This window comes from Pinus tabuliformis, chromosome 7 (assembly GCF_031772625.1).
Source record: "Pinus tabuliformis cultivar Carrire ecotype Pingquan chromosome 7, CPIR1, whole genome shotgun sequence".
In the NCBI taxonomy this organism is placed as follows: Eukaryota; Viridiplantae; Streptophyta; class Pinopsida; order Pinales; family Pinaceae; genus Pinus; species Pinus tabuliformis.
In genome coordinates, this window is record NC_142293.1 from 556,765,175 (window position 1) to 556,791,231 (window position 26,057).

At 39.0% G+C, this 26,057-nt stretch overlaps 1 protein-coding gene across 1 annotated transcript; it reads right to left on the bottom strand.

The window, feature by feature from the left end:
- Positions 1-412: 412 nt before the first annotated feature.
- On the bottom strand, positions 413-26,057 carry LOC149248585 (phospholipase A1-Igamma1, chloroplastic-like). Its single transcript, XM_089450528.1, has 4 exons — positions 25,895-26,057; positions 8,751-8,768; positions 7,692-8,618; positions 413-1,308 (listed from the first exon to the last, which is right to left on the bottom strand). Exons 1-4 carry the CDS (start codon positions 26,055-26,057, stop codon positions 413-415), a joined length of 2,004 nt encoding a protein of 667 aa, XP_089306654.1.

The window sequence follows — 26,057 nt, forward strand, 5'->3', positions numbered from 1 at the left end:
TAAGAAACTACATTTTGAGATCAATATATCAAAATATAATTTCACAGCAAAGCTTTTTGGACAAAAGGATTTTCAAATTCTTAGAACAGCGTAATAAAGTTAGTTTTTCTTCAAAGTGATTTACATATATTTCTTTGGTTGTGGGTTATCAATAGGACAATCTTATTTTCCCTATATTTTAAATTTTGTGACTGGTTTTTATATATTCAGCAGAGCTGACCGATTATATATCTCCCATGCACACAACTATGAATCCTTACAGGACTCTTCATACAACATTAATATTTTGACATTTCTCAGCTGGTATTACGGGAATATATAAAACATAAGCAAATGCCTAAAAGCCTTTTAAAAAGCAATGATCACGAAATTTTTGTATGTAGATTACATTAACAGCGGAAATGCATTACTTTCAGACATTGATCTGTTCCTCGAAACCCAGAGACTGTTGCACTAGTACGTGGTTAGGAGATGGGATATCCTCGGGATCTCGTTCAGGCTGCACCCATTTTCCGTACGAGTTGTGGACGAGTCCCTTGTTTTCCAATTGGTACCACTTTCCCGACACCATTTGTATTGGACTCAGCATGTCGGAGGCCTTGTTCACCAATGCCACGTCTCGTTCGGCATCCCCTCGGAATGGGGCGCACGAGCTGTCGAAGCCATCCAACAAATGAAGATATCCCTCCAAGTTGTGATACTCTGCAGGGTCGAGATTTTGTTTCAGAAAACGGGAACGTCGATGATCCAACTTGAGTTCCACTCCAACGTGAGCGTATGTCCAGGGGAAACGGTCAAGCAACGGCTTCATCAGTCGCTCGAATTTTTCCATCCCTTCGTTGAAGATGATCCCGGGCATCTTGGGGACCATGTCCTGTTTGCTCACCACGCGCAGAACCTTCACCCCCATCGCCTCCAATCTGTCTTTGAAAGCCCAGTTGCCCACTCTCGGAGCTCCGAAAGAGAACACAGTCACAGGGACGTTCCTGTCGGGATCGGCTTTGTGCGAATTGAAGCCCTTAGCTGCGACCTCGTAAGCGCTGAGCAGAGCGAGGGCACCACCGAGGCTGTGGCTAGTCATGGTGATACTCACGTCTTCTCCTTTCTGCGTATACACATCCACCAGGCGGCCGAGCTCCTTCATTGTCTGCTCGGACGCGCTGAGATTGTTGTATCTCGTGTTGTGGTCCTTTGAGGTATATATGCTCAGAAACCCTCGCTCCACCTTCACTGATGAATTCTCGTGCAGGCTCCCCACCTCTCCCAGGGGATGGAGAATATCCTGAAAATCCTCCATCCACTTGTTGGGTATTTTTACATGGAGAAAATACCAAAAACCAAACATTCAAACACACAGAGGCAATGCTCTGTTTTACCTCCACAGGATCCTCTTGTGCACAGGAAGACTTAAAAAATTTCACTGAGGAACAGAGGATTTCACCACCATAAAAGATTTCTATTCATTAAAACAAAAAAAACATTTGCTCTGTATCCATATGAGAATTTACACTGCTGGAAAAATTCCCATTAACATTTACTGCTGTAAAACCTCCATTTACATTCACTGGTGTGAAAAACAACTTACTGTTGTAATAAAAGTTTACATAAGTTTACTACTGTAATAAAATTTACACAGATTTACAAAAAAAACACGCTCCACCATTTTCTTTATGCACTGCTGTGCAAAACCACACATGGTTTTCTCTTACACCTCTGTTTTACAAAATGCCACCCAAAAAACATTACAACCTGTTCATTGTAATTTCTTCGCACTGTTGTGCATACATCTCTCTCATTTTTTTCGCTGCTGCGAACACACACCTTTTTCATTGCCTCCCGTGTGCCATACATACATTAAAAAAAAGTCAACACTCAAAACATAAAAAAACTTGTTACATACGAGTTCATATTTAATACATGCCGTATATAAATATATATAAAAAAAACTTAACTTAACTTATTCACCTAAGCTTATGACAATGCATTAAAGAAGGGTATGGTCAACCAAGTTTTTAAATTACTCCACGCAGCATTTAATTTTATGCAGGGTCGTGCACCTTCAGGCGATCGATGGCGGATAACACTGGAGCGAATCCTACGGTGGAGAAAGATATCGGAAGCCCTCACTTGAGTGAACGATAGCTCCCGATATGTCAGAGCTGCTTACGTCAGGCGAGTGCCACATGTCTTCACCAAATCGCATCGGAGCCTAGAATACGGAAACTGCTTTTCCGGAAAAGCGGTGCGATATGCTTCTGGGCGGTTTTGTGGTTTCGTTCGGTGGTTTTTGGGCTGCGTTGAAATTATAACTTCAACACTCCCCTTTAATTTCAACTGCTGGCCATTCGGTCATACCGAGACACTTTCTTAAAAATTCAAAGCTTCTCTGATCCAGCGGCTTTGTCAAGATGTCCGCAACCTGTTCTTGAGTCCTGCAATGTTCCAAGACAATTTCTCCATTGTTCACCAATTCTCTGATGTAGTGAAACCTTGTATCAATGTGTTTCGTTCTCTTATGAAACACTGAATTCTTTGACAATGCAATAGCTGAGCTATTGTCACAAAAGATGACTGTCGCTTTTGCCTGCTCTTGGCCTAAGCTTCTCAACATTCTTCTCATCCACACTGCTTGACATGCTGCTGCTGTAGCTGCCACATATTCAGCCTCTGCTGTAGACAATGCTACAATGGACTGCTTCTTAGAAGCCCATGAAATGGCTCCTGAACCCATATGAAAAACATAACCGGAAGTGCTCTTCCGATCATCTACACTTCCAGCCCAATCACTATCAGTGTATCCAACCAAATCTGAATGTTCTGAGACATCATATAAAATTCCAAACATTTTGGTACCTTTGACATACCTCAAAATTCTTTTTGCTGCCTGCCAATGTGCCTCCTTTGGCCTCTCCATGAATCTGGAAATCAAACTAATAGCATACATAATGTCAGGCCTAGTAGCTGTTAAATACATAAGGCTGCCCACAATGCTTTTGTACAGGCTAGGATCAAAATCCTTGCTGCTGTCCTCTCTGCTGAGTTTTAATCCCATCACTGTGGGAGTGATTGCTGCCTTGCATTCTTCCATCTTAAATCTGCTCAATACTTGATTTACATATCTTGCTTGTGATATAAAAATTCCTTTTTCATTTTGCTCTACTTCTATGCCTAAGAAGTATCTCAAGAAACCCATATCAGTCATTTCAAATTCATCCTTCATGACTGATTTAAAATTCTCAATAAAATAAATATCATTTCCAGTGAAAATAACATCATCTACATACAAGACGACAATTAAAATTTTACCATCCTTTTCCTTGATGTAGACTGTGGGTTCTCTTTCACATTTGTCAAATTCATTATCTAATAGATATGAATCTATCCTGCTGTACCATGCTCTTGGCGCTTGCTTCAGCCCATAAAGAGCTTTCTTCAATTTGCACACTTTGTGCTCTTCACCTTTCTTCTCATAGCCGAGAGGCTGTTCAACATAAACCTCTTCCTTTAACAGTCCATTTAGGAATGCTGACTTCACATCCATTTGGTAGACTTTCCATTTGTTTTGTGCTGCTATAGACAGCACTGCTCTCACTGTTTCCATTCTTGCAACCGGTGCGAAAGTCTCCTCATAATCTCTCCCATACTGCTGCTTGTACCCTTTTACAACCAGCCTTGCCTTGTGCCTTTCTATCTTGCCTTCAGCATTTCTCTTGGTCTTATAGACCCATTTCACACCAATGACTTCTTTGCCTTTTGGTAACTCAACCAAATCCCATGTTTTGTTTCTCTCTATGGCATTCATCTTCTCATCCATAGCTTCTATCCATTTCCTATCTTTAATTGCATCTTCGAAATGAATAGGATCATCAACATGACAATACAAGGCAAATAAGGAATTCATTCCTTCATCATAAATGTCACTTAGATTTCTAAATTTCTTACCTCTTTCACTTGGTGTGCAAGTGCTTGAAGATGCACTTGAATTTCCTCCTTGTGGTGTGCTTGGAGAAGCACTCTCATTGATCCTCAATGGTGTACCTTGCTGTCCTTGTGTTGGCGCTGCTGTTTGGGGATGTATTTCAGCCACCTCCTCTTCATCTTCATCATGAGACAAACAGTTCTTGACATTCACTGTTTTCTCTATGCTTCCATCCCAAGCTTCTTCCTCAATGAATTGAACATCCCTGCTTACAAAGAACTTCTTGGTAGATGGGATGTACAGCCTGTAGGCTTTGGATTCATCACTGTATCCAATGAAGATGCATTTCTCCCCTTTGTTGTCCAACTTCCTCCTTAGCTGATCCGGAATGTGTGCATAGGCCACACACCCAAAAACTCTCATGTGGGTGACTCCTTGCTTTCTCCCACTCCATGCCTCTTCTGGCACTTTGTTCAAGACTGCTTTTGTAGGACACCTGTTCAATATATAAACTGCACAATGTACAGCTTCAGCCCAATACTCATTTGGCAAATGCTTTGCCTTCAACATGCTCCTTGCCATCTCCATGATGGTCCTGTTCTTCCTCTCAGCAACTCCATTTTGCTGTGGGGTGTACCTGGCTGTAAACTGTTTATGAATTCCATTTTCTCTACAAAACTTTAGGAATTCATTGGAGATATACTCACCTCCTCTATCAGTTCTCAAAACTTTTATATGCAGCCCGCTTTGGTTCTCCACAAGTGCTTTGAAGTTTTGGAATTTCTCAAAGACTTCACTTTTGTTCTTGAGGAAATATATCCAAGTCTTTCTTGTAAAATCATCAATGAATGTCAAGAAATATAGGCTGCCAGCTAATGATGGAGCTTGCATTGGTCCACACAAATCTGAGTGGATAATCTCTAAGGGTGCCTTTGCCCTTATGCTTTTCCCTGATGGAAAACTTTCTCTATGTTGTTTGCCCAATATACAACCTTCACAAAGGCTGTCCGGCTTCTCTATCAATGGTAATCCTCTTACCATTCCTTTTCTGCTCAATAAGTTTAGACCTCCAAAATTTAGATGCCCGAATCTCAAGTGCCATAACCAGTTCTCATCCTTTGGCACGCTTTGGAAAGCCTCTTGGGTGACTGCTGCAATTTCATTTTTGTTTTTCAAATCTGCCCTGATCCTGAGAGGGAACATCCTGTTCCTTGTCATCTTCACTTCAGCAATGCATCTTTTGCTGGGTGTTATATCCATGATGGTGCATACATCATTTTTAAAGAAAACATTGTACCCCTTATGGACAAGCTGTCCAATACTCAAGAGATTACATCTCATTCCGGGGACATAGTATACATCTGCTATGGTTTTCCTTTCTCCTTGCTTTGAAAATATTTTTACTTCTCCTTTTCCCATAATAGACACTTTACTATCAGTTCCTAGTGTGACTTCTGATTTCACATTTTTATCTAGGGCAGAAAAGAAGGCTATGTTTCCGGTCATATGGTTGCTGCAACCTGAGTCTAAAAACCATATGTCCTCACTATGTGTTTCAGCCATGTTACAAGCTAACAGGACATTGTCTTTACTGCTGTTTTCTCTTGTAACATTTGCATTTTGTCTGCTATTCTTATCATGCTGTTTCTTTCTACAATCACTAGCATAATGTCCATACTTTTTGCAATAATAACATTGAACATTAGATTTATCATACCTTTGTCCTTGAGCATGATGTTGTCCTCCTTGTTGGCTGCTGCCTTGGCCTTGGTTCTGATTTGGATTGCTGCCTCTTCCTTGTGCATTTGATGGGCTGTTCCTTCCACCTCTGTTCTGGCTTCTGCCTCTTCCTCTTTTGTTTCCTCTTCCTTGACCTCTTCCTCTTCCAAAGGACATCTGGGTCTTGAAGGCTTGCTCAAGAGATGAGTTTTCATTCCTACTCAACCTCTGCTCATGTGTTATCAGTGATGCATGTAGCTCATCAACTGAATAGTTTGAGAGATCCTTTGTCTCTTCAATGGTGGTGACTATGGCATCAAACCTTGAGGGTAAGACCCTCAATATTTTCTCCACTATTCTTCTATCTTCAATTGTTTCTCCATGAGTTCTCATTTGTGTGATTACACCAATCACATGAGTGAAGAATGATTCAATGTTGTCTGACTCCTTCATGTTCAAGTTTTCAAAATCCTTTCTCAGCAATTGTAGTTTTGCTGTCTTCACTCTCTCCATGCCTTGATAGGCTGTCTTGAGGGTTTGCCATGCTTCATTTGATGTTTTAGCTACTGCTATCCTTGGAAATATACTCTGGTCTACTGCTAGATGCAACAATAAAATGGCCTTTGCATCCTTCTTCCTATTGCTCTTCAGGAGATCTCTCTCTCCCTGAGTTAATGCATTGAACTCAGTTTCATCTGCTGGTTCTTCAAAACCATCTTCAACTATTTCCCATAAATCTTGAGAGGCAAACAGGGCTCTCATAGTTATTGACCAATAGTCATAGTTCTTCCCATTAAACTGTGGGAGCTGGGTATTAAACACACCCATACCAGTGCTTGTGCTAGCCATTCCTTGACTGTGTATTTAAAAATTGACTGTCTCTTCAATAACAAACAAGATAGCTATGAAGAATACCTGAATCCTTCGTTGTCTGAGTCTTCTGTCTGCCTCAGAAGTTTTGCTGCAGCAACAACCTTCTCCCTTCAGCTTCTTTAACTTCTTTAAAGAGCCTAAGCCTGCTCTGATACCACTGTTGGGTATTTTTACATGGAGAAAATACCAAAAACCAAACATTCAAACACACAGAGGCAATGCTCTGTTTTACCTCCACAGGATCCTCTTGTGCACAGGAAGACTTAAAAAATTTCACTGAGGAACAGAGGATTTCACCACCATAAAAGATTTCTATTCATTAAAACAAAAAAAACATTTGCTCTGTATCCATATGAGAATTTACACTGCTGGAAAAATTCCCATTAACATTTACTGCTGTAAAACCTCCATTTACATTCACTGGTGTGAAAAACAACTTACTGCTGTAATAAAAGTTTACATAAGTTTACTGCTGTAATAAAATTTACACAGACTTACAAAAAAAACACGCTCCACCATTTTCTTTATGCACTGCTGTGCAAAACCACACATGGTTTTCTCTTACACCTCTGTTTTACAAAATGCCACCCAAAAAACATTACAACATGTTCATTGTAATTTCTTCGCACTGCTGTGCATACATCTCTCTCATTTTTTTCGCTGCTGCAAACACACACCTTTTTCATTGCCTCCCGTGTGCCATACATCCATTAAAAAAAATTCAACACTCAAAAACATAAAAAAACTTGTTACATACGAGTTCATATTTAATACATGCCATATATAAATATATATAAAAAAAACTTAACTTATTCACCTAAGCTTATGACAATGCATTAAAGAAGGGTATGGTCAACCAAGTTTTTAAATTACTCCACGCAGCATTTAATTTTATGCAGGGCCGTGCACCTTCAGGCGATCGATGGCGGATAACACTGGAGCGAATCCTACGGTGGAGAAAGATATCGGAAGCCCTCACTTGAGTGAACGATAGCTCCCGATATGTCAGAGCTGCTTACGTCAGGTGAGTGCCACATGTCTTCACCAAATCGCATCGGAGCCTAGAATACGGAAACTGCTTTTCCGGAAAAGCGGTGCGATATGCTTCTGGGCGGTTTTGTGGTTTCGTTCGGTGGTTTTTGGGCTGCGTTGAAATTATAACTTCAACACCACTCGAGATGCGTCACAGTCCCCCTCCACGCCACCACGATGTCTCGCCTCCCCAGGCGCCTCACCTCCTCGTCTGTGCTCACCGCAACGTATCCAATCCAGTTGGAGTCCCTGCTCCATGTATTGTCGTCCATGGAAGATGGGCTGCCAAACCATTTAGGGAGGTGAATGTCCGACATGGCGTAGAGATACTTGGTGATGTTGTAACCCGTGTTGTCCAACCCCACCTTGTGGAACATCTTGTGTCGCCCGTATCGGCAGCTTCCGCAGTATTTAGAATGGGGCTCAAAGTCGAATGCGTCGTAGGTGGCCTGTGCAAACTCGCCGTATCTCACGATTTCTCGTCTCAGATTCGGATGCAATCGATCGCCCACAAGCCCTGCCCAGTTTTCTGATCCCTGATACTGTCGCCAGTTCTCCTGGCCGAGGGATTCTTTGGGCGAGAGCGGGAGAATTTCCTGCACGGGATCAAGGGTTCCAAAATTTTCGTGGTCGCCGGGGATGATCGACAGGGCAATCGGCCTGTCGACGACCTTGATGTCGAGAGACAAATCAGGTGACTGGGCGGTCTTATGAACACCAGAGATGCGCACGTTCTGTTGGGGTTTCTCCATCGCCCGTACGAGAACAGGCGACCACCGCTTCTGATTTACGAACGAAAGCAGTGTCGAATTCATAGTGAAGAGAATGCAGTCACAGAAATAGCAGCCGGAATATGGCTGGGATTTGTTGCACGAAACGCCGGAGCGTGAGATAAAGAGCGTATGGAGAGAGGGGTTTCGATGTGTGGAGTTGAAGAGAGATTGCAATGTGAGAGAACGAGCACGGCCTCCAATTGAAGGCGAAAGCGGTTGTTCGATAAATTGCCGCGTAATCTTCAGGTTTTCGGGTAGCTGACTACTATGTATGGCTAGCTTTCCCAGTAGTATCGATGAAACTACTTATAAATCGATTCCAAATACCAATTTTAATTATAAATTTTAAAAATATTTTAACCTGAGTTAATAAATTCTTAAATTCTGCAATGCAATCCCATTAAAATCAGCTACCATATATTAACAAGAATTACCATTCAAATTCTTAAAATCTGCATTCCAATAAAAACATGAGTTACCATACTGAATGGTAGTGACTTACAGATATTTAGTGGTGGGTTTCAAAGAAAAAGACATTTTCTAATAAAACCGAGAATGAGAGAGCATGCTCCAGATTTTCTATGTGCATGGAAATTGCAGAAGAAAGCCACACGAACACCTAGCGTTATCATTGACTTCCAACCAACCAATGACCATAATCACATTTCCATGGAAATTGCACTACATAGCCACACAAAGATTAACATGAATTACCATTCAAATTCTTAAAATCTGCATTCCAATAAAAACATGAGTTACCATACTGAATGGTAGTCATTCACAGATATTTAGTGGTGGGTTTCCATGTGAACACATGAATCCTTTCCGTGCGCTTCTTGACCATTTTGAAATTGTGACCCCTCAGTGTAGACAGTCATCAGTCGAATCAGATTTCAGTCAAATTCTCTAAGTCCAAATTTTTAACACCGCGCATTATCATTGACTTCCAGTCAACCATAATCAGATTTCCATGGAAATTGCAGTACATAGCCACACTAAGATTCCATCGTCTTATTTTTCTGCACCGCCCTTTATCATTGACTTCTATAACGCTTTTCCCAGTCTCTTACCTTTTTGCTCTCTAAAATGTTATTTTCATATTAATTTTTATTATAATAGGTTATTAATAGAATTTCATTAGTAAATGTGGTTATATAAAATTTATATCAAACAACCATATTAATAAATGTGATTGATATATAGGAATAGTAATTATTTAATATTAAATAATATTAGTAATTCCTTGTAAAGGCGCAGAGGTAAAAAAAATGAAGATTTGGAAAGATCATTTAAAAACTTTTATTTTTAATACAGTAAATATTATATAAATATCGTTTTGGAAATGCCAATCAAGCCCCTTAATAATAAAAATGACTACATTTTAGTTTCAAATACTAAATATTACTTATAGATATTTACAAATTCCTAATTTTAAAAGGTGCCTACCATATATTCTAAAATATTCTAAATGTTAAATATTATATATCACTATTTAAAAATTCCTAACTTTGCATTTAAAAACATTTTAGTGTTGAATATAAATGCTTTGAAAATGACCATAGATAGAGAAATCAGATGAACTCGTCGATTACCAAAGTTCCTGACGGAGCTTTGATTGGCCCCTGATCTCCCCAGGGAAGTCATGAAACCTATAGCTAAGGGTGCCAACATCAAAAAGAGCTTCAAACATGGATCACAATAGCTATTAGCTGCCAAAAAACAGTCGGCCCTGTCCCATCCACGTGAGAGTAAGAACAGGTCGATGACTAGAGACATGGATCCATGGATATGCTTGTTGTGATGAGATCATTTCGCTTCCAAAAGTAGGGCCTTTCCGTCAAGAGAACCAACAAGTTCTTCCAGTATGACCTACATTGGACCGTAGGCTCAGCAACCATGGAAGTGAAAAAGGAAGCACAGACCCAGGAGAAAGTAGTTTGCATCAAGCGTAAGGCAGCTAGGGAGTATTAGTGGGTCTGAGCAATGGCCACCTTTTATTCATGCTCGTTCACCTCTTATTTTATATCCATGCTAATGAGGATTGACTAGTGTTGGATTTCTAGATGGTACCAAACATTTTGGGTTCGATTCTTATATGCTCTTAGCACTACTCGGCATGAGGATTGGCTAGTGTCGCAGGTTGGATTGCTAGATGGTGCCAAAAGTTGTGGGTTTGACTCTTCTATTCTCTTAACACTACTCGGAAACTGATTTGAGTCTTCCGTTGTAGGAAATAAGAGGAAAGCAGTGGCTACACCATCTCCATATTCAAGATAATTATCACTTGCGACATAAAACACAAATTAAAAAAGAAAACAAAGATAACTCCTTCCAGTGATGCATGGGTTGGGGCAGTCGTGGTTGTGGGTGCCATTAGGGTTTATGCAAAACCCTCAAATTAGGAGCACGAAGGCTCAATTTAAAACTCAAAAAATGGCATATCCAAATATGTCATTTGTTGGAAAGGCGGAGGAGACAAAGCATGAATTCACACATAAAACAGTTGAGGCTCTTCTATTGATCACACAAAGCATGATGATTACAGTGAACCCGGTGAATGGTATTTATCCTTTTCGACTAATGACTCGCCTTGACATGCACTGACATGCAACCACACGTCTATCACTTAACTCGACTTGGCTAACACTCAAATACTCTATCACTCAGTTAAGTGACTCTTTATGTTTATCTAACTCCTCATGCATGAGTAATTATCTTATTTTACCACTCCCCCTTAATTACGACTGCTAAACTAAAACATGACTCATGAAAACTCAAACATGTCTGCTGGTCTATGTCTCAGCTAGGCTTACAACACCCAAGTTTCTTCTATGAAACTCAAACACATCTTGTGCTAATGACTTAGGAAATATATCATCCAATTGATCACTAGATTTATAAGGTTTCAAGTGAACTTCTACATTGCTCACAAGTTCTCTAATAAAGTGATATCTAGTATCAATATGCTTGCTCTTCTGATGAAACACACTATTCTTGGATAGTACAATCGCTGAGGTGTTGTCACAATATATTACTATTGATCCTTGTTGTTTCTGCTTGAGTCTATCAAATACTCTTCTTAACCACATTGCCTGACATGCCGCTGATGTTGCTGCTACATATTCTGTTTCTGGTAACGAAAGTGTCACAATGGGTTGCTTCTTAGATGCCCCTGAAATCACGCCTGAACCAAGGTAGAACACATAACTAGAAGTGCTCTTCCTATCATCCAAACTACCTGCAAAATCACTATCTGTGTATCCAATCAAATCCTTCTTTTCTGTGCTTGCATACATTATGCCACAATCTCTAGTTCCTACTATGTATCTCAGAATTATTTTTCCTGCACTCCAATTGTGTCTTTTGGAGTCTCCATAAATCTGGAAAGCAAACTCACTCCTTGCATGATATCTGGTCTTGTAGCTGTGAGATACATGAGGCTGCAAACCAATCTTTTGAATAGAGTTGGATTGACATCTGATCCTTCATCATCCTTGCTTAGCTTTGTACTTGTTGCAACTAGTGTAGGGACAAGTTTGCAATTTTCCATCGTGAATCTTTTCAACAAATCTTTGGCATATTTATTTTGACAAGTAAAAATTCATTTTTCAAATTGCTCAACTTCTATGCCAAGAAAATATTTCAAGAGACCAAGATCTGTCATCTCAAATTCTTTCTCATGACTGCTTTAAATTCATCTATCTTAAAATCACATGTAAAAGTCATGTCATTAACTTATAAGAAAACAATCAAAATCTGTCCATGCTCATTTACCTTCGTGTACATTGTAGGCTCAATGTTGCTTCTGCAAAAACCATTCTTGATCATGTAGCTGTCGATTCTACTATACCAAGCTCTAGGCACTTGTTTCATTCCATAGAGTGCTTTCTTCAACCTGTGAACTTTGTCTTCGTTACTTTAAACTTCATATCCTGGAAGTTGCTGCACATAAATTTCTTCTTCTAGAATTCCATTCAAGAAATCTGATTTCACATGCATCTGATATACTTTCCACTTGTTCTGAGCTGTTGTGGCTAGAAAGATCTTATAGTATCCAATCTGGCTACCAGAGCAAACGCTTCTCCAAAATCTATTCCCGATTGCTGCGAGAATCCTTTTGCTATAAGTCTTGCTTTAAATATGCCAATTTCAACTTTCTCATTCAACTTTGTCTTGTACACCCACTTCACACTAATGAGATTTTTTTCCTTTGGTAAATCAACCAAATCCCATGTGTCATTCTTTTCAATAGCTTCAATTTCTTCATCCATGGCTTGCACCCACTTTTCATCTCTGATTGATTCTTCAAACGAAGAAGGTTGGAATGACAACAATGCAAAATTTGAACTAACATCCAAATCATCATAAATATCTTTCAAACTTCTCATCTTTCTACTACCATTGCTTGATTCATCACCTAATTGATTGCTGGGAGAATCTTGATCTGTTGATCTTCTTGACAATCCATGCTGCTCTGAAAATCTTGGAGGCATTGTTGGTGTGTCTCTGTTTGGTGTCTTCACCTGTGATTCTTGCTGCTCCTTTTCTGCTACATCATCTTCTTCCATCAATGGCACTTGTGCATCAACTGTTTTGTCTACAGTTCCATTCCACAACTCTTGTTCTTTGAACACAACATCTCTGCTAATTATGGTCTTCTTTGTGACAGGGTTATACAATTTGTAAGGTTTTGATTGCTCACTATAACCAGTGAAAATGCATTTTTCACTTTTATCATCCAATTTGCCTCTTTGCTCCTTAGGCACATGTGCATAAGCTACACATCCAAATACTTTGAGATGAGATGAACTGCAAGACATACCTGACCATGCTTGTTCTGGTACTCATTCATCACACTCTTTGTAGGATATCTGTTGATCACATAAATAGCACATGCAACTGCTTCTGCTCAATACTCATTAGAGAGTTTTCTTCCTTTCAACATGCTTCTTACCATTTTCATAATTGTCTTGTTCTTTCTCTCTGCTACACCATTCTGCTGCGGTGTGTACTTGTTTGTAAATTGTATTCTAATTCCATGTTATTTGCAGTAATCATGGAATGCCTTTGAGTCATATTCTCCACCACGGTCTAATCTCAATACCTTGATCTGTCGATCACTTTGGTTCTCTGCTAAAGCTTTGAATTCTTTGAACTTTGCAAAAGTTTCAGACTTCTGCTTCAAGAATAAACTCAAGTCCTTCTGTTGTAGTCATCAATGAAAGTGAGGAAGTAAGAACTTCCACCAATAGACTGTGTCCTCATAGGTCCACACAAGTCTGTATGCACTAGCTCAAGAGGTTGCTTTTCTCTATATGTAACTCCCTTCGGAAAAATTTCACGGTGTTTCTTTCCCAAGATGCAACACTCACAAGTACTAGTAGGTTCTTTGATGGGAGGTAATCCTTTGACCATCTGTTTCTGTTGCAACAATCTTTAAAAAAAAAGTACAAGTGTCCAAATCGAAAGTGACATAACCAGTAATCATCAGAACATGCAATTGTAAAGAACTCACCTAACCACTATAAGTCAAAATGAGAGAAAAGAGTCTATTCCTCGTCATCTGCACCTTTGCTATCAGTTGCTTGCTTGGGGTCTTGTCATATATAACAACTTCTTGACCTTGAAATATAACTTTGTATCCTTTTTGTGTCAATTGACCAACACTTAACAAATTATGTTTGAGACTAGGAGCATAATATACCTCTGAGATTGTCTTCAGCTCCCCCCTGCTTGGTTAGAATGTTGACCACTCCTTTTCCATCTACTACCATAGTCTTATCAGTCCCCAACTTTACCTCTTTTTTCACAGATTGATCGAAATTTGCAACAAAATCCTTGTTGCCTGTCATGTGGTTACTGCAACCACTGTTTAACAACCACACACTAGCAGAAGGTTCATGCATGGTATGGCAAGCTAGGAACATGGAGTTAGTACTCTCTATAGTGACATTAGCTCTCTGGTTCCCTTGATCAGCTACCTTCTTCTTGCAATCACGAGCATAGTGACCAAATTTATTGCAATAATAACATCTCACCTTTGATTTGTCAACTCTTTGATTATTGTTGAAGCTTCTATAGTTGCTTACACTTGCATGTTCATGCTCTTCTCGGCCATCTTTCTGACCACCATATCTTCCACTTTGTCCTCTGCCTCTCGATCTACTTCTGCCTCGACCTCTATCTCTTGAAATAGAAACCTGACTCTTGAAAGCGGTCTCTAAAGTGGAATCCTTATTTGTGTCTATCCTTGCCTCATGTGATAGAAGTGATCTCATCAACTCATCAACTGTCAATGATGCCAAATCTTTAGCTTCTTCTATGGCTGCTACCACAACATCAAATTTAGTAGACAAAGATCTAAGGACCTTCTCAACCACTGTTTGATCTTTCATTTCTTCACCATAAATCTTTAACTGATTTACGACAGTTATGACCTAATGAATCGATGTCCTTTGTTTCCTTCATCTGCAGACTTTCAAAATCTCTCCTAGTATTCTGCAACTTAACAATATTGACTTTGGCCATACCTTTATAGTTTGTCGCCAAAGTATCCCATGCTATTTTTGATGAAGACGTGATCATAATCTTCTGGAACACTGCTTGGTCCACTCCTTGCTGAATATGCTGCAATGCATGTGCATTCTTCTTCTTGTCTTTTTTCCATTGTTCCCTCTTTGTATTACTGACAACTTGTTCTTCTTCTTTGTTCTTAGGTTCTGAAAACCCAAACTTGACATAATCCCAAACATCATGTGCCTGCAGCGTGGTCACCATCTTGATGGCCCACACATCATAATTTTTCTTTGTAAACTATGGGAACTAGGGCTAGAAATTTGAAAAAACCATCTTTCTCCAAAAATTTCTCTTTGAAAAAACCCTAAAATTCTCATTTTGTATATTTTATAAAAAAATACTCATTTCAATAAAACCCTATTTTTTTTTTATTTAGTAAAAAACTTAAAAGGAAAAACTTTTTGCGAAAAAAATCTTTTTCAAAAAATACCCTTGTAATAAAGCCCCTAATTTTTTTCAAAAACCTTAAAAAAAATACTAACACTCACACCTTTAAATAGCCAATCCAACGAATTTAAAAAAAAAATATGTGGCTTCTGTTTAATAAAGCATCCCACTCAACGAATTTGTAGTCAACGCATATGAATCTCACGGGTTTTGTTTTGTTGATTAATGCACTTATTGTGAGAATGGTACGCGATAAACGTCGTGCACACGAGGGCGTTAATGCTTTAATGCTTCAAAAAATCATGGAACTCGCGTGCATGCAAATTTCTCTAAGTTTTTGACTATTAACGTGGTTCAAACTACGTTATAGTGCCCTGTGTATAACCCGTAGGATGCGTTAATGCTAAAACCACCGGGAAAAAAAAAATCCTTGACCACTACGAATCAGTTCTTCTTCGCTCTGTGTAACCTAACTCTGATATTAATTTGTTGAAAAGGCTGAGGAGACAAAGCGTGAATTCACACATAAAACACCAGCTGCGACTCTTCTATTGATCACACAAAACATGATAATTACAATGGACCCGGTGAAGAGTATTTATCCGTTTCGACTGACGACTCACCTTGAAATACACTCTATGTTTAACTAAATCCTCATGCAAGAGTAATTATCTTATTTTAACATCATCCTCTTCACCTCTACTATCACAGCAAGCGATAACCTCATGCCTCATATCTCTTTGGAACTGAATCTCTGAGAAGATAGATAGATCTAAATGCTTAGTCGCTGGTTGATTCAATTTGTTGGGCAGCGTGAAGCCCCAACACCAATCCCTATGGCCTGTGTTCTCAAAGACTTCATGAGAAACACAGAGCTGCTACCAATGTGTTTAATTGTATGGAAGGTGCAACACGGTGCTTGTATAGATTTAAAGGGTATATGTATCCTTGATGTTATTCTTAGTTTGATTATCTATTTTAACAATTATTATATGATTTTTTTAGTTTCTTGTCTTAGTTCTACTCAAGATATGTATATCCTTTCTCTATGTGTATATAATTTTTTTAGTTCCTTGTCTTAGTTCCACTCAAGATATTTGTATCCTTTCTCTATATTTTTTAAGCGACAAACCTTTCTATTTCAAGGAGACAAATATTCTTTGCATGTCCATATCCTTATGTAACAAAAAGTATAAATAAAGATATCATAGAATATATATTAACAATGAGAAGAATTGAGAAGTACATATAATTATACAACTTCATTTTAATTACTCCCAACACAACACCATCATGGACATGTTTGTACATCAAAGAGAGGGAATATAGATATTCAATAGGTTTGGCATGGTTGAGTGCAATCCTCTAACTACTCCAATGAAACAAAACTTAAAGCTCACATACATTGAAGTAAAAGAGTTTGGGGATGCAACAAAGTATAGGCAACTTGTAGGAAGTCTCAACTACCTGAATACTACCAGACCAGACATTTCTTTTTTTGTTGGAATCCTCTCTAGGTTTATGCAAAAGCCTTATGAGAGACATTGGTCTGCTGCAAAAAGAGTTATAAAGTACTTGAAGGGAACTCAAGACTTTGGACTCAAGTATACACAAGTGGGCTACTTTAGCTTGATTGGATACTCTGATTCAAACTTCGATGGAGACAAATAAATTAGGGTATCCACTTCTGGTTATGCTATGAGTCTTCGATCAGGAGTTGTCTCCTGGAGATCATGCAAACAATTAGTTCCAGCAGATTCCACAACAGAGGAAGAATATGTGGCAACAGCTGAGGCAATAAAAGAAATTGTGTGGCTCAGGAACATTCTTGAATATTTGCAGGTAAAACAAGTACATTCAACTCCACTCATGACTCACAACACCTCTACAATAAAGTTGGCAAAGAACCCAAAGTTCCATGATCGAATGAAGCACATCAATACAAAATACCATCTGATTCGACATCATGTTGAGACCAAGACAATCCATCTACGTTCTTGTTCCACTAATGAGCAGATTGCAGACATCTTCACCAAAGCACTTGGAAGAGAAAAGCTTGAAAGATTCAAAACGATGCTTGGGCTCACCAACATCCCTTCAGATTAAGGGGGGGAATGTTGAGACCTAATCATGGTGTTTCAGGGAAAACTAGTGTCGATTCGAACTGCTAGTCCCACTAAGACAGGTAGCTATCTTAGAAATAAACAATGAAAGATTTTCAAGAGTTCCTTTAAGTGTGATAGATGGAAGAGAAGAACAGAGGACCAACCTCAATCTTTCACTTTGATCCTAGCTTGATTTCTCCTTTCCTTGATAGAATTTGCCACTCCTCTCCTACTTGTCCTGCTTCAAAGAGTACGTAGAGTCAAAGTAACAACAAACTATCAAAGCATCTATATCTAAAACATAATAACCAATATGGAATCAGAAACACATTGACCATACAGTTGCATTCATAAATAATAAGATTCACAAATACAAAATCATATGGAGGAAAACTCAAAGAACTTTATTAATAGTAACGTAAGAGAGGGTTACAACCCATCTTTCTGATCTAGAATCATCCTCTCAGTTGTAGAAGCCCTCTTCACCTTATGAACAAGCAATTCACCTAACAATGCAATGTCTCTTCTCACCAAACCAACAACACTTCCTTACAAAATCAAAATTCCAACCTCTAGATCTCTCAGATGAGTGATCCATATATAGATGTCTTGCAAGGGTGTGATTCAACTCTGGGTTTTTTATTAGTGTCATTCCATTGATAGTTCTTGGTTCCACTTGGAGATTTCATGGTCTCTTACTCATCCATAGGCGAATTCAGAGAGGCAAGTGTCATAGGAGAAGTTTCTGGAAGATTCCATGATCATCCACCTTGAAAACTGTCTCTGCCATTTGTCTATTCTCGCTCATCGCACCCCACAGAAGGCCATTTTAGTATGCATCACACCTGGCTAGTTAGGCAGTCAGTATGCATCACACCTTGTTCATGGAGTAGCCTGTTTGGTCCAGTTTTGGCCAGTTCTGAGTAGTTTTTCAGGTGGAACTTCTGGGAAATGATGTAATCAACTGACCATGATCCTTTAGGGTATGAAGCAACACTTTTAGGGACTTGAGGAGTCCTTAGTTTATGGACATATGAGTTTGGGGTTGCAATGCCCAAATATGTCTATAACAGATGCCCCCTAAAGCATGAGGTCGTAAATCTTTTGATGTCGGGTGAAATGCTTTATTCATGAGGATCTGAGGTATTCGAACTGGAAGGTGACCTGCATAAGATACAATACAATACATCATCATCATATTATTTTCATGATCTAGCTGAGGTGGGCATTCCCATGCTCAACTTTATAAATTCATTTTTATGTACATAGGACAGACAATCGTCTGTTATTGTAGACTTGTGATTCTTCACATGAAGGGTCATCTTCCCTAACTATATGACTATCTATGCAGCTTCTATGTACAATTGATGTCTTTATTTTCCTAAATATATTGCAGCCTGGATAGATGAAACTAGATCCGGGGTCTTCAAAACTCGTACAATCTTTGCCCGATGTACAAGTCGATCCATGTGAAAAGATGTTCTGAAGTCGAACATGGAAAGACATTTCCTGATTACTAGCCAATGATGTAAGTTGTTAACATACGCAAAAGGAATCACCGATAATGATGATGACCGTCAAGGTACTACAGTACAATTCACGTGGTGTGTTTATATGAGTTGATGTCGAATGCCACACAAAATCTTTCAGTCGAAGGTCATTGATGTAAACCTGTCGCCAGAAGTGAGAAACTTGCCATTGAGGCATGCAAGCTTCAAAGTATTGAAAGGGTTGTTTCTAAGTCAACTTCGTGGATAATGAGCTGATGTTGACAAGAAGTGACCTATCATAGGAGGGCCTTGATGTATCCCACATCTATGATGCAAAACAGAGCAAATAATTTTTGTGGAGGTGAAAACGATTTGATGATATGAGGTTTAGGAATGGCGGTCATGAAAAATGAAGGGTGGATGTAATGCAGTGGATGAGGCGCTTGCTGGATGGTGAATTCTCTTAATAACTTCTCTTGAACATATTGGCGACACTGATATGGACTGGTAGCGTTAACCCCATGGATGGCACGGTGTACCAATGGTGACGGTGAACGGAAACCCAACCCCACTCAATCATGGTGATGGAGTGAAAGTATCATGTTCAAGAGCAACTTGCTACCAATAGAGTTCTTCAAGTTTTCTTCCCATTTTTCCCCAGTCATTGCTGACTAGTACCTCTTTATTTTTGACAAGCTTGAGGGGGATAACATATGCTTGGTCTATAATTTTCCCTTCGGGCAAATCTATCGCTTTGTGTTTAGCGAGCCTAACACCAGTGAGACTCGTTCTTGTCTGGGTGGACAAGTTTGTCGCTATTGTTTTAACGAGTTTAACGACAAAGATAAATTGGTCCTTTTCTTGTTTAGAGAGTCTGAAAATGGACAAAAAGGAGACTCCAACAATCCTTTTTCGTGGCATAATCCCTTAAGTCCGAAAAAGTGTAAAATAATACGAAAGCGATGACTTTTCGATAGTTTTAACGAGCTGAAAAAGGCAAGCGCTCGATATTTTTGTTTAATAATCCCTCAAGTCTAAAAAGGATTAACATATATGAGAGGGATAGCATTCCCCTTACTTTAACAAGCTGGGGAGGCTAATAGTTCGATGATATTTTTATATTTAACGATTCTAAAAAGAGTTTAAAAGAGGCTCATTTTTTGAGGAATGAGTGATGTTTTTGGGTAGCAGCTGGTTCCAGGTAAGTTTGGAACTTCTCAAAACATGGCAGTATGAAGAGGGTGGAAAACATAATCACTCGTTGCAAATGTTCCTCAAAAGGGTAAACAATCAAGTGGAAGCATATGGTCGACCGAATGAAATGGAGGTGACAGAAGGAACACAACCAAAGTTCAAAAGGGTAGATAGAAAAGCGATCACCAAAGGTTATTTACCAGAGGCGGGTTTATTTTTTAAATGAGCTTGAACCTTGTGCCAACATGTGCTCACTGAAGGTTGATTTTTTAACGAGCTTGAACCTTGCAAGAACATTGCTCTTACCAGTCTTTTGATAATGTCTCTTGGTAGATTTATTTTTTAATGAGCTTGATCACTACTATAACATGTGCCCATGACACCTTTATGTAAGCTAGAAATGACCGAACTACAAGGTTAAAGGGTTAAGAACCTAGAAACTAAGAAAATCAAGGGTCGCTTTTCACTTGCATGCAAAGGCTCGCATGCCCCCAGGTCTTTCAGTTAAAGGAGAGTTTCCAGGTTATCAAATGGAAGTCCTTGCGGTTAGGCAGGATCGTTTCTGTTGGGAGACAAAAACTCTTCCTTTGCGATGTCTATCGAAATAGACAAAGGTGATTTCTGTGAGCTTCCAATCACATAACGTACGAAGGTGAACGCTATGAGATTCCATTCACAATCATACAAAGGAAATAATTGCGTCAGACTGATTACATAACCTATACGGTAATGTTATTCGGTCCAGGTATTATGCCTTTTCAAGAAAATCTCTCTTTTCCTCTGGGTTTGCCTGCCGAAGCAAACTAGGGTGCATGCCCCCTAATCTTCATCACACTTACCAAACTATCCACAGTAATTAGGTGGATGAGATGAAGACAGAAGAGACATTGTTGATGCGAAGAGGCCATTTAGGGATGATGGTTTGAACCAAGAAATGAAAGCTGGTCAACAAGTTGTACCAGTCTGCCTTCATGTGGAAAAGACATCACTCGAAAGAATGTGGAGACAATGGCTTCCATGCTATATATATAATCACGTCCAAGGAGTAGATTTTAATCTAGTGGACCTTGGACTACCATCACGTTCAAATGAACGGTTTTCTTTCTCAAAGTTATGGGCAACTTTGGAAGGATCCCTAATGGTCGACTGGTTCCTTTATTGAAGCCCGACAAATTTTTTTTTTCAGGCAAAAGTGATGGCGAACCAAGCGCTTTCCAAGTAGTTGAGGAAAGGATACTCACCGAAGTGCCTTCATCTATGATTGTGCCAGACACGATAATTTTGTACACTTGTACTATGATTCGGAAGGGTACATTAGATGGAAGGCGAGGTTTGGCTCTAGCTGATTCCAGTCAAATAAAACAACCAGACTGGTCAAAGGAGGTACCGGATAAATGTCTGGATAAGTTCCATGAACTGCGGGGGTTTCTTCCTGTGGTGAAGGAATGGGCGGATTTCTCCCAAGTTCATTAGACTCTATATTGAAAAAAAGAATTTGGACGGTGTTGTTCTCATCCTCTTTGGAAACTATATCATCTGAAGGTGGATTTTCTAAAGGCAAGACTGGGTCGACTGCCATCTCGACCAGTTGACTTTGATCTGGTATGGACTCAGAAGGTTCACTTTCAATGATAGGTGGTTTGATCGACAATTGAGTTATGTCAATCAGGTTTTCAACTAGCAAAGGATTTGGTAAGAGTTTCTTGTATCCAGGTGGAAGCTGCTGTGGTGAAGCAGGATGGTTATCCAAAATGCTTTTGGCTTTATCCAGAAAAGGACAACGGTAAAGAGTTTGATCACCTTCACATAACCTACATGGAACTCTAACTTTTCCTCTCTGTCAATTGACTTTGTTTTCACTAGTTGATGGTGCGCTGTCAACCTGACTATCAGGGGTTGACAACACCGAATGGTGCAACCAGGGAGACCATTCTCTCAAGATCAGCGGGATGCAAGGGCAATCTCGATGGTAATGGTTATCCTTGCAAATTGCGCATGGATTTTTTGGTTTGGAAACTTTAGTGTGTGGATTTTCGCCAGACAATGCTTTGGTGTTCCCTTATTTAGCTGGTTTCTTCTTCTTCTCCTTCCCTTTCTTTTTCTTCTCAATTACATGGTTTTTAGTGTCACTAGTTCCACTAAGCCAAGAGGAAGAAGGGGAAGGAGAAACAAATGAAGTAGAAGGTGAAGGGGTAACTTCATCATCATCTGGTTGTTGATTAGATTGTTGAGGAATTGCAGTGTTTTGAACGACAAAGGTTGAGAAAAGCCATATCGACAAGCTGATTGTGATTCTTGGAAGGGACAATATAGCCATATATGGACAACCAATATCTCCCCAAGAGGAGAAAGGACTAGGATTCCCTCCAAGGGGAATTCCTTGATTGGTAGACTCCATTATCTCAGCCTCAGATCAACGTAGGAACAAGGGTGTTATTCCGTTTAAAATAAATTTTAAAGACACTTGGATGCAACTTTCTTTTTCAATTTTTAAGAGTCGAGAAAAAGCTAAAGGTGACCCTAGTCGCCTTCGATTTTTAATGAGCCTGAAGTGACAAGTGCTGAGATGGAACTTTTCTTTTAAGGAGTCAAAAAGGAATGAAAGTGACTGCTCTGGAAGTCTAGGTAGAGGGTTTACCAAATCGATCATAAAACTGCAAAATACACCTTGGTGATAAATGATAGAGAAATTACCAAGGACTTATGTATGACAGTCAATCTTCCCAAATGCTATGTTCAGTGCATTATGATCGATAGGGCGGTAGAGACAGCTTCCTAAGGATAAAGTATGATAGCCTATTATGGTCTCCCAATATATACTCGATAGCACAGGGAGCACAAGTCCGTACTGGCACTTGTCGTATCAAAGAGGAGGAATCACCCAACCTTTGATGAAAACGATAGTTACCAGGTTTTACGACGCCAGAACATGTCTCTAGCCTAGACTTCTAGATGTGTTGCGTTAAATTCCAAAGCGTTTTTATGTTCATTGAAGTTTATTTTATGGTTGATCTTTCAAGGTTCACCACGTGATGTAGATGTGAAATTCCTAAATATGCAATCTAAAATGATAAACAATCATTTATGTTCTTTTAGCAATGAAAATCCTAGCTACAAAGGAAAGAAGATAACGATTTTTCTTTGAGCAGAGAGCATAGAGCACACACTAAATGTAGTTTCCTAAATCAAATTTCGCAAGCAGTCAAAACGCAGATGCACATGCATGTATTTGTTTTCCACTTTCTTAATGTGTGAATGACAAAAAGAATGCTAAGTACAAATCTGAATTATTTTCTTTCAAAGTGACAGTACTAACAATTTTCTCTTTTCAAAATGAAAGGAAGACTAAGATGACACTTTTCGATTTTGAATTTAAAATTGTTTTCGACACTTGAAATAATAATAATTTCAAAATCAAGTACAATGACAAAAGTACAATGAACTATCTAGAAGAGGAAGACTTTACGACACTCTTCTTTTGATTCAGAATGACAATTACGACACTTGCATCAAAGACGACAGTTCGATTAGGCTACTTTTGACAAAGGAGGACTGCAAATGATCGACAAATACACAAAAACATTTACAATTCCTAACTAATGGAGGCTGAAATAATGTGAAGGAAGATGGCTACGGCAAGAAGGTACTAATCATGCACAAAAAAATTACTGAATAAAGCTGAAAACAAAGAGAAAAAAACCAAATTTAAGAGAAGAAAACACAGTTTACTCAATCATCGCACCTGCAACAGAGGGAAACAGGGATGCATCTCACCTGTAACACATGGGAGGTGCAATGCATCTAGGTTGCACAGTTACAGACAGTGCGATGGGCCAGGGAGTGAAACTGAGCTTGGTTTTTGCTCAAAACTTGCAGCTAAGTTCAGTGATTTAGGCTGAGTAATGATGGACATTAAACACAAAGCATAAGGGTAGGATCTGATGAGGTTCTGAGCTACCACAAGGGCACTTAAGATTCTTTGTAAGTCAGATGTTCAGTTCATAAACCAACCCAGAGATTGACTGAAGCAACGTTTATCTACTTCGCAATTGCATAGCAAAGACGTTTCGAAGGCTTGCTGGCTAACTTCAGGCTCAATTTGTAGTTTATAAAGCAAACAATAAACAAACAAAACAACCTATTCGTTCCCCAGTGGAGTCACCGTTTTGTTTCAAGGAAAACTAGTGTCGATTCGAACTGCTAGTCCCACTAAGACGGGTAGCTATCTTAGAAACAAACAATGAAAGCTTTTCAAGAGTTCCTTTAAGTGTGATAGATGGAAGAGAAGAACAGAGGACCAACCTGGATCTTTCACTTTGATCCTAGCTTGATTTCTCCTTTCCTTGATAGAATTTGCCACTCCTCTCCTACTTGCCCCACTTCAAAGAGTACCTGTAGAGTCAAAGTAACATCAAACTATCAAAGCATCTCTATCTAAAACATCATAACCAATATGGAATCAGAAACACATTGACCATACAATTGCATTCATAAACAATAAGATTCACAAATACAAGATCATATGGAGGAAAACTCAAAGAACTTTATTAATCGTAATGTAAGAGAGGGTTACAACCCAGCTATCTGATCCAGCATCATCCTCTCAGTTGTGGAAGCCCTCTTCACCTCATGAACAAGCAAATCACCCAACAATGCAATGTCTCTAATCACCAAACCAACATCACTTCCTTACAAAATACAAAATTCCAGACTCTAGATCTCTCAGATGAGTGATCCATATATAGATGTCTTGTAAGGGTGTGAGTCAGCTTTGGTTTTTTGATTAGTGTCATTCCAATGATAGTTCTTGGTTCCACTTGGAGATTTCGTGATCTCTTACTTATCCCTGGACGAATTTAGAGAGGCAAGTGTCATAGGAGAAGTTTCTGGAAGATTCCATGATCATCCACCTTGTAAACTGTCTATGCCATTTGTCTATTCTCGCTCATCACACCCCACAGAAGGCCATTTCAGTATGCATCGCACCTGGCTAGTTAGGCAGTCAGTATGCATCGCACCTTGTTCATCGAGCAACCTGTATGGTCCAGTTTTGGCCAGTTCTGAGTAGTTTTTTAGGTGGAAATTCTAGGAAATGATGTAATCAGTTGACCACGATCCTTTAGGGTATGAAGCAACACTTTTAGGGACTTGAGGAGTCCTTAGTTTATGGACATATGAGTTTGGGGTTGCAGTACCCAAATATGTCTATAACACATGGGGATTGGGTGAACACTTGTAAATAATGTAAATAATAAATAATGGAAAAGGAAGAGTCATCGAGAGGTGAAACCCAAGATTCACTCCCCCATGTATATAACCATGAACGATCTTAATGATTAAACACAGTTCATTTGAGGAGTTACCTCCTGGCCTGACAATATATATATATATATATATATATATATATATATATATATATATATATATATATATATATATATATATATATATATATATATATATATATATATATATATATATATATATATATATATATATATATATATAAGAATTCTTATTCCATAAATAAGTTCCATTTGTAATTCATTTATTTTTTATTATGGAGTTGGCATGTAACATTTTAAATATTAATAACAAAAATTATATATAGATAGGCAAATAAATGAACATATAACATTTTAAAATATATTTATTATGAAAATATTTTTTTATATAGAGAGAATCCTATGGATATATGTTTTCTACTTCCATTAAGACATGTATTAATATTTTAATGTGTAAAATCTGAACTATGAATAAAATATTTCAATGTCAACTATATAGGAGTAGTCTACCTAGGCGGTAGAATGGCCCGTTTTCCGTCACTGGCCGGAAAATCGTTCGGCTCCGGCCACCGGCAATCCCTCCACTCTCTGCCACCCTCCCCTAGCTCCGCCACCCTCCTTCTCTGCCACCCTCCGCTGGCAATCCTGACATTCCTTGCCATTCCCTGACAAAAAAATCCGATTGCAGCCGGAGGGCCTGACAT

Coding starts and splice junctions, on each gene's coding strand:
- LOC149248585 (XM_089450528.1), bottom strand. CDS start 26,057: ATGTCAGGCCCTCCGGCTGCAATCGGATTTTTTTGTCAGGGAATGGCA. Junction 1,309..7,691: donor GTGGAGGGGGACTGTGACGC/ATCTCGAGTGGT, acceptor ATGTAAAAATAC/CCAACAAGTGGATGGAGGAT.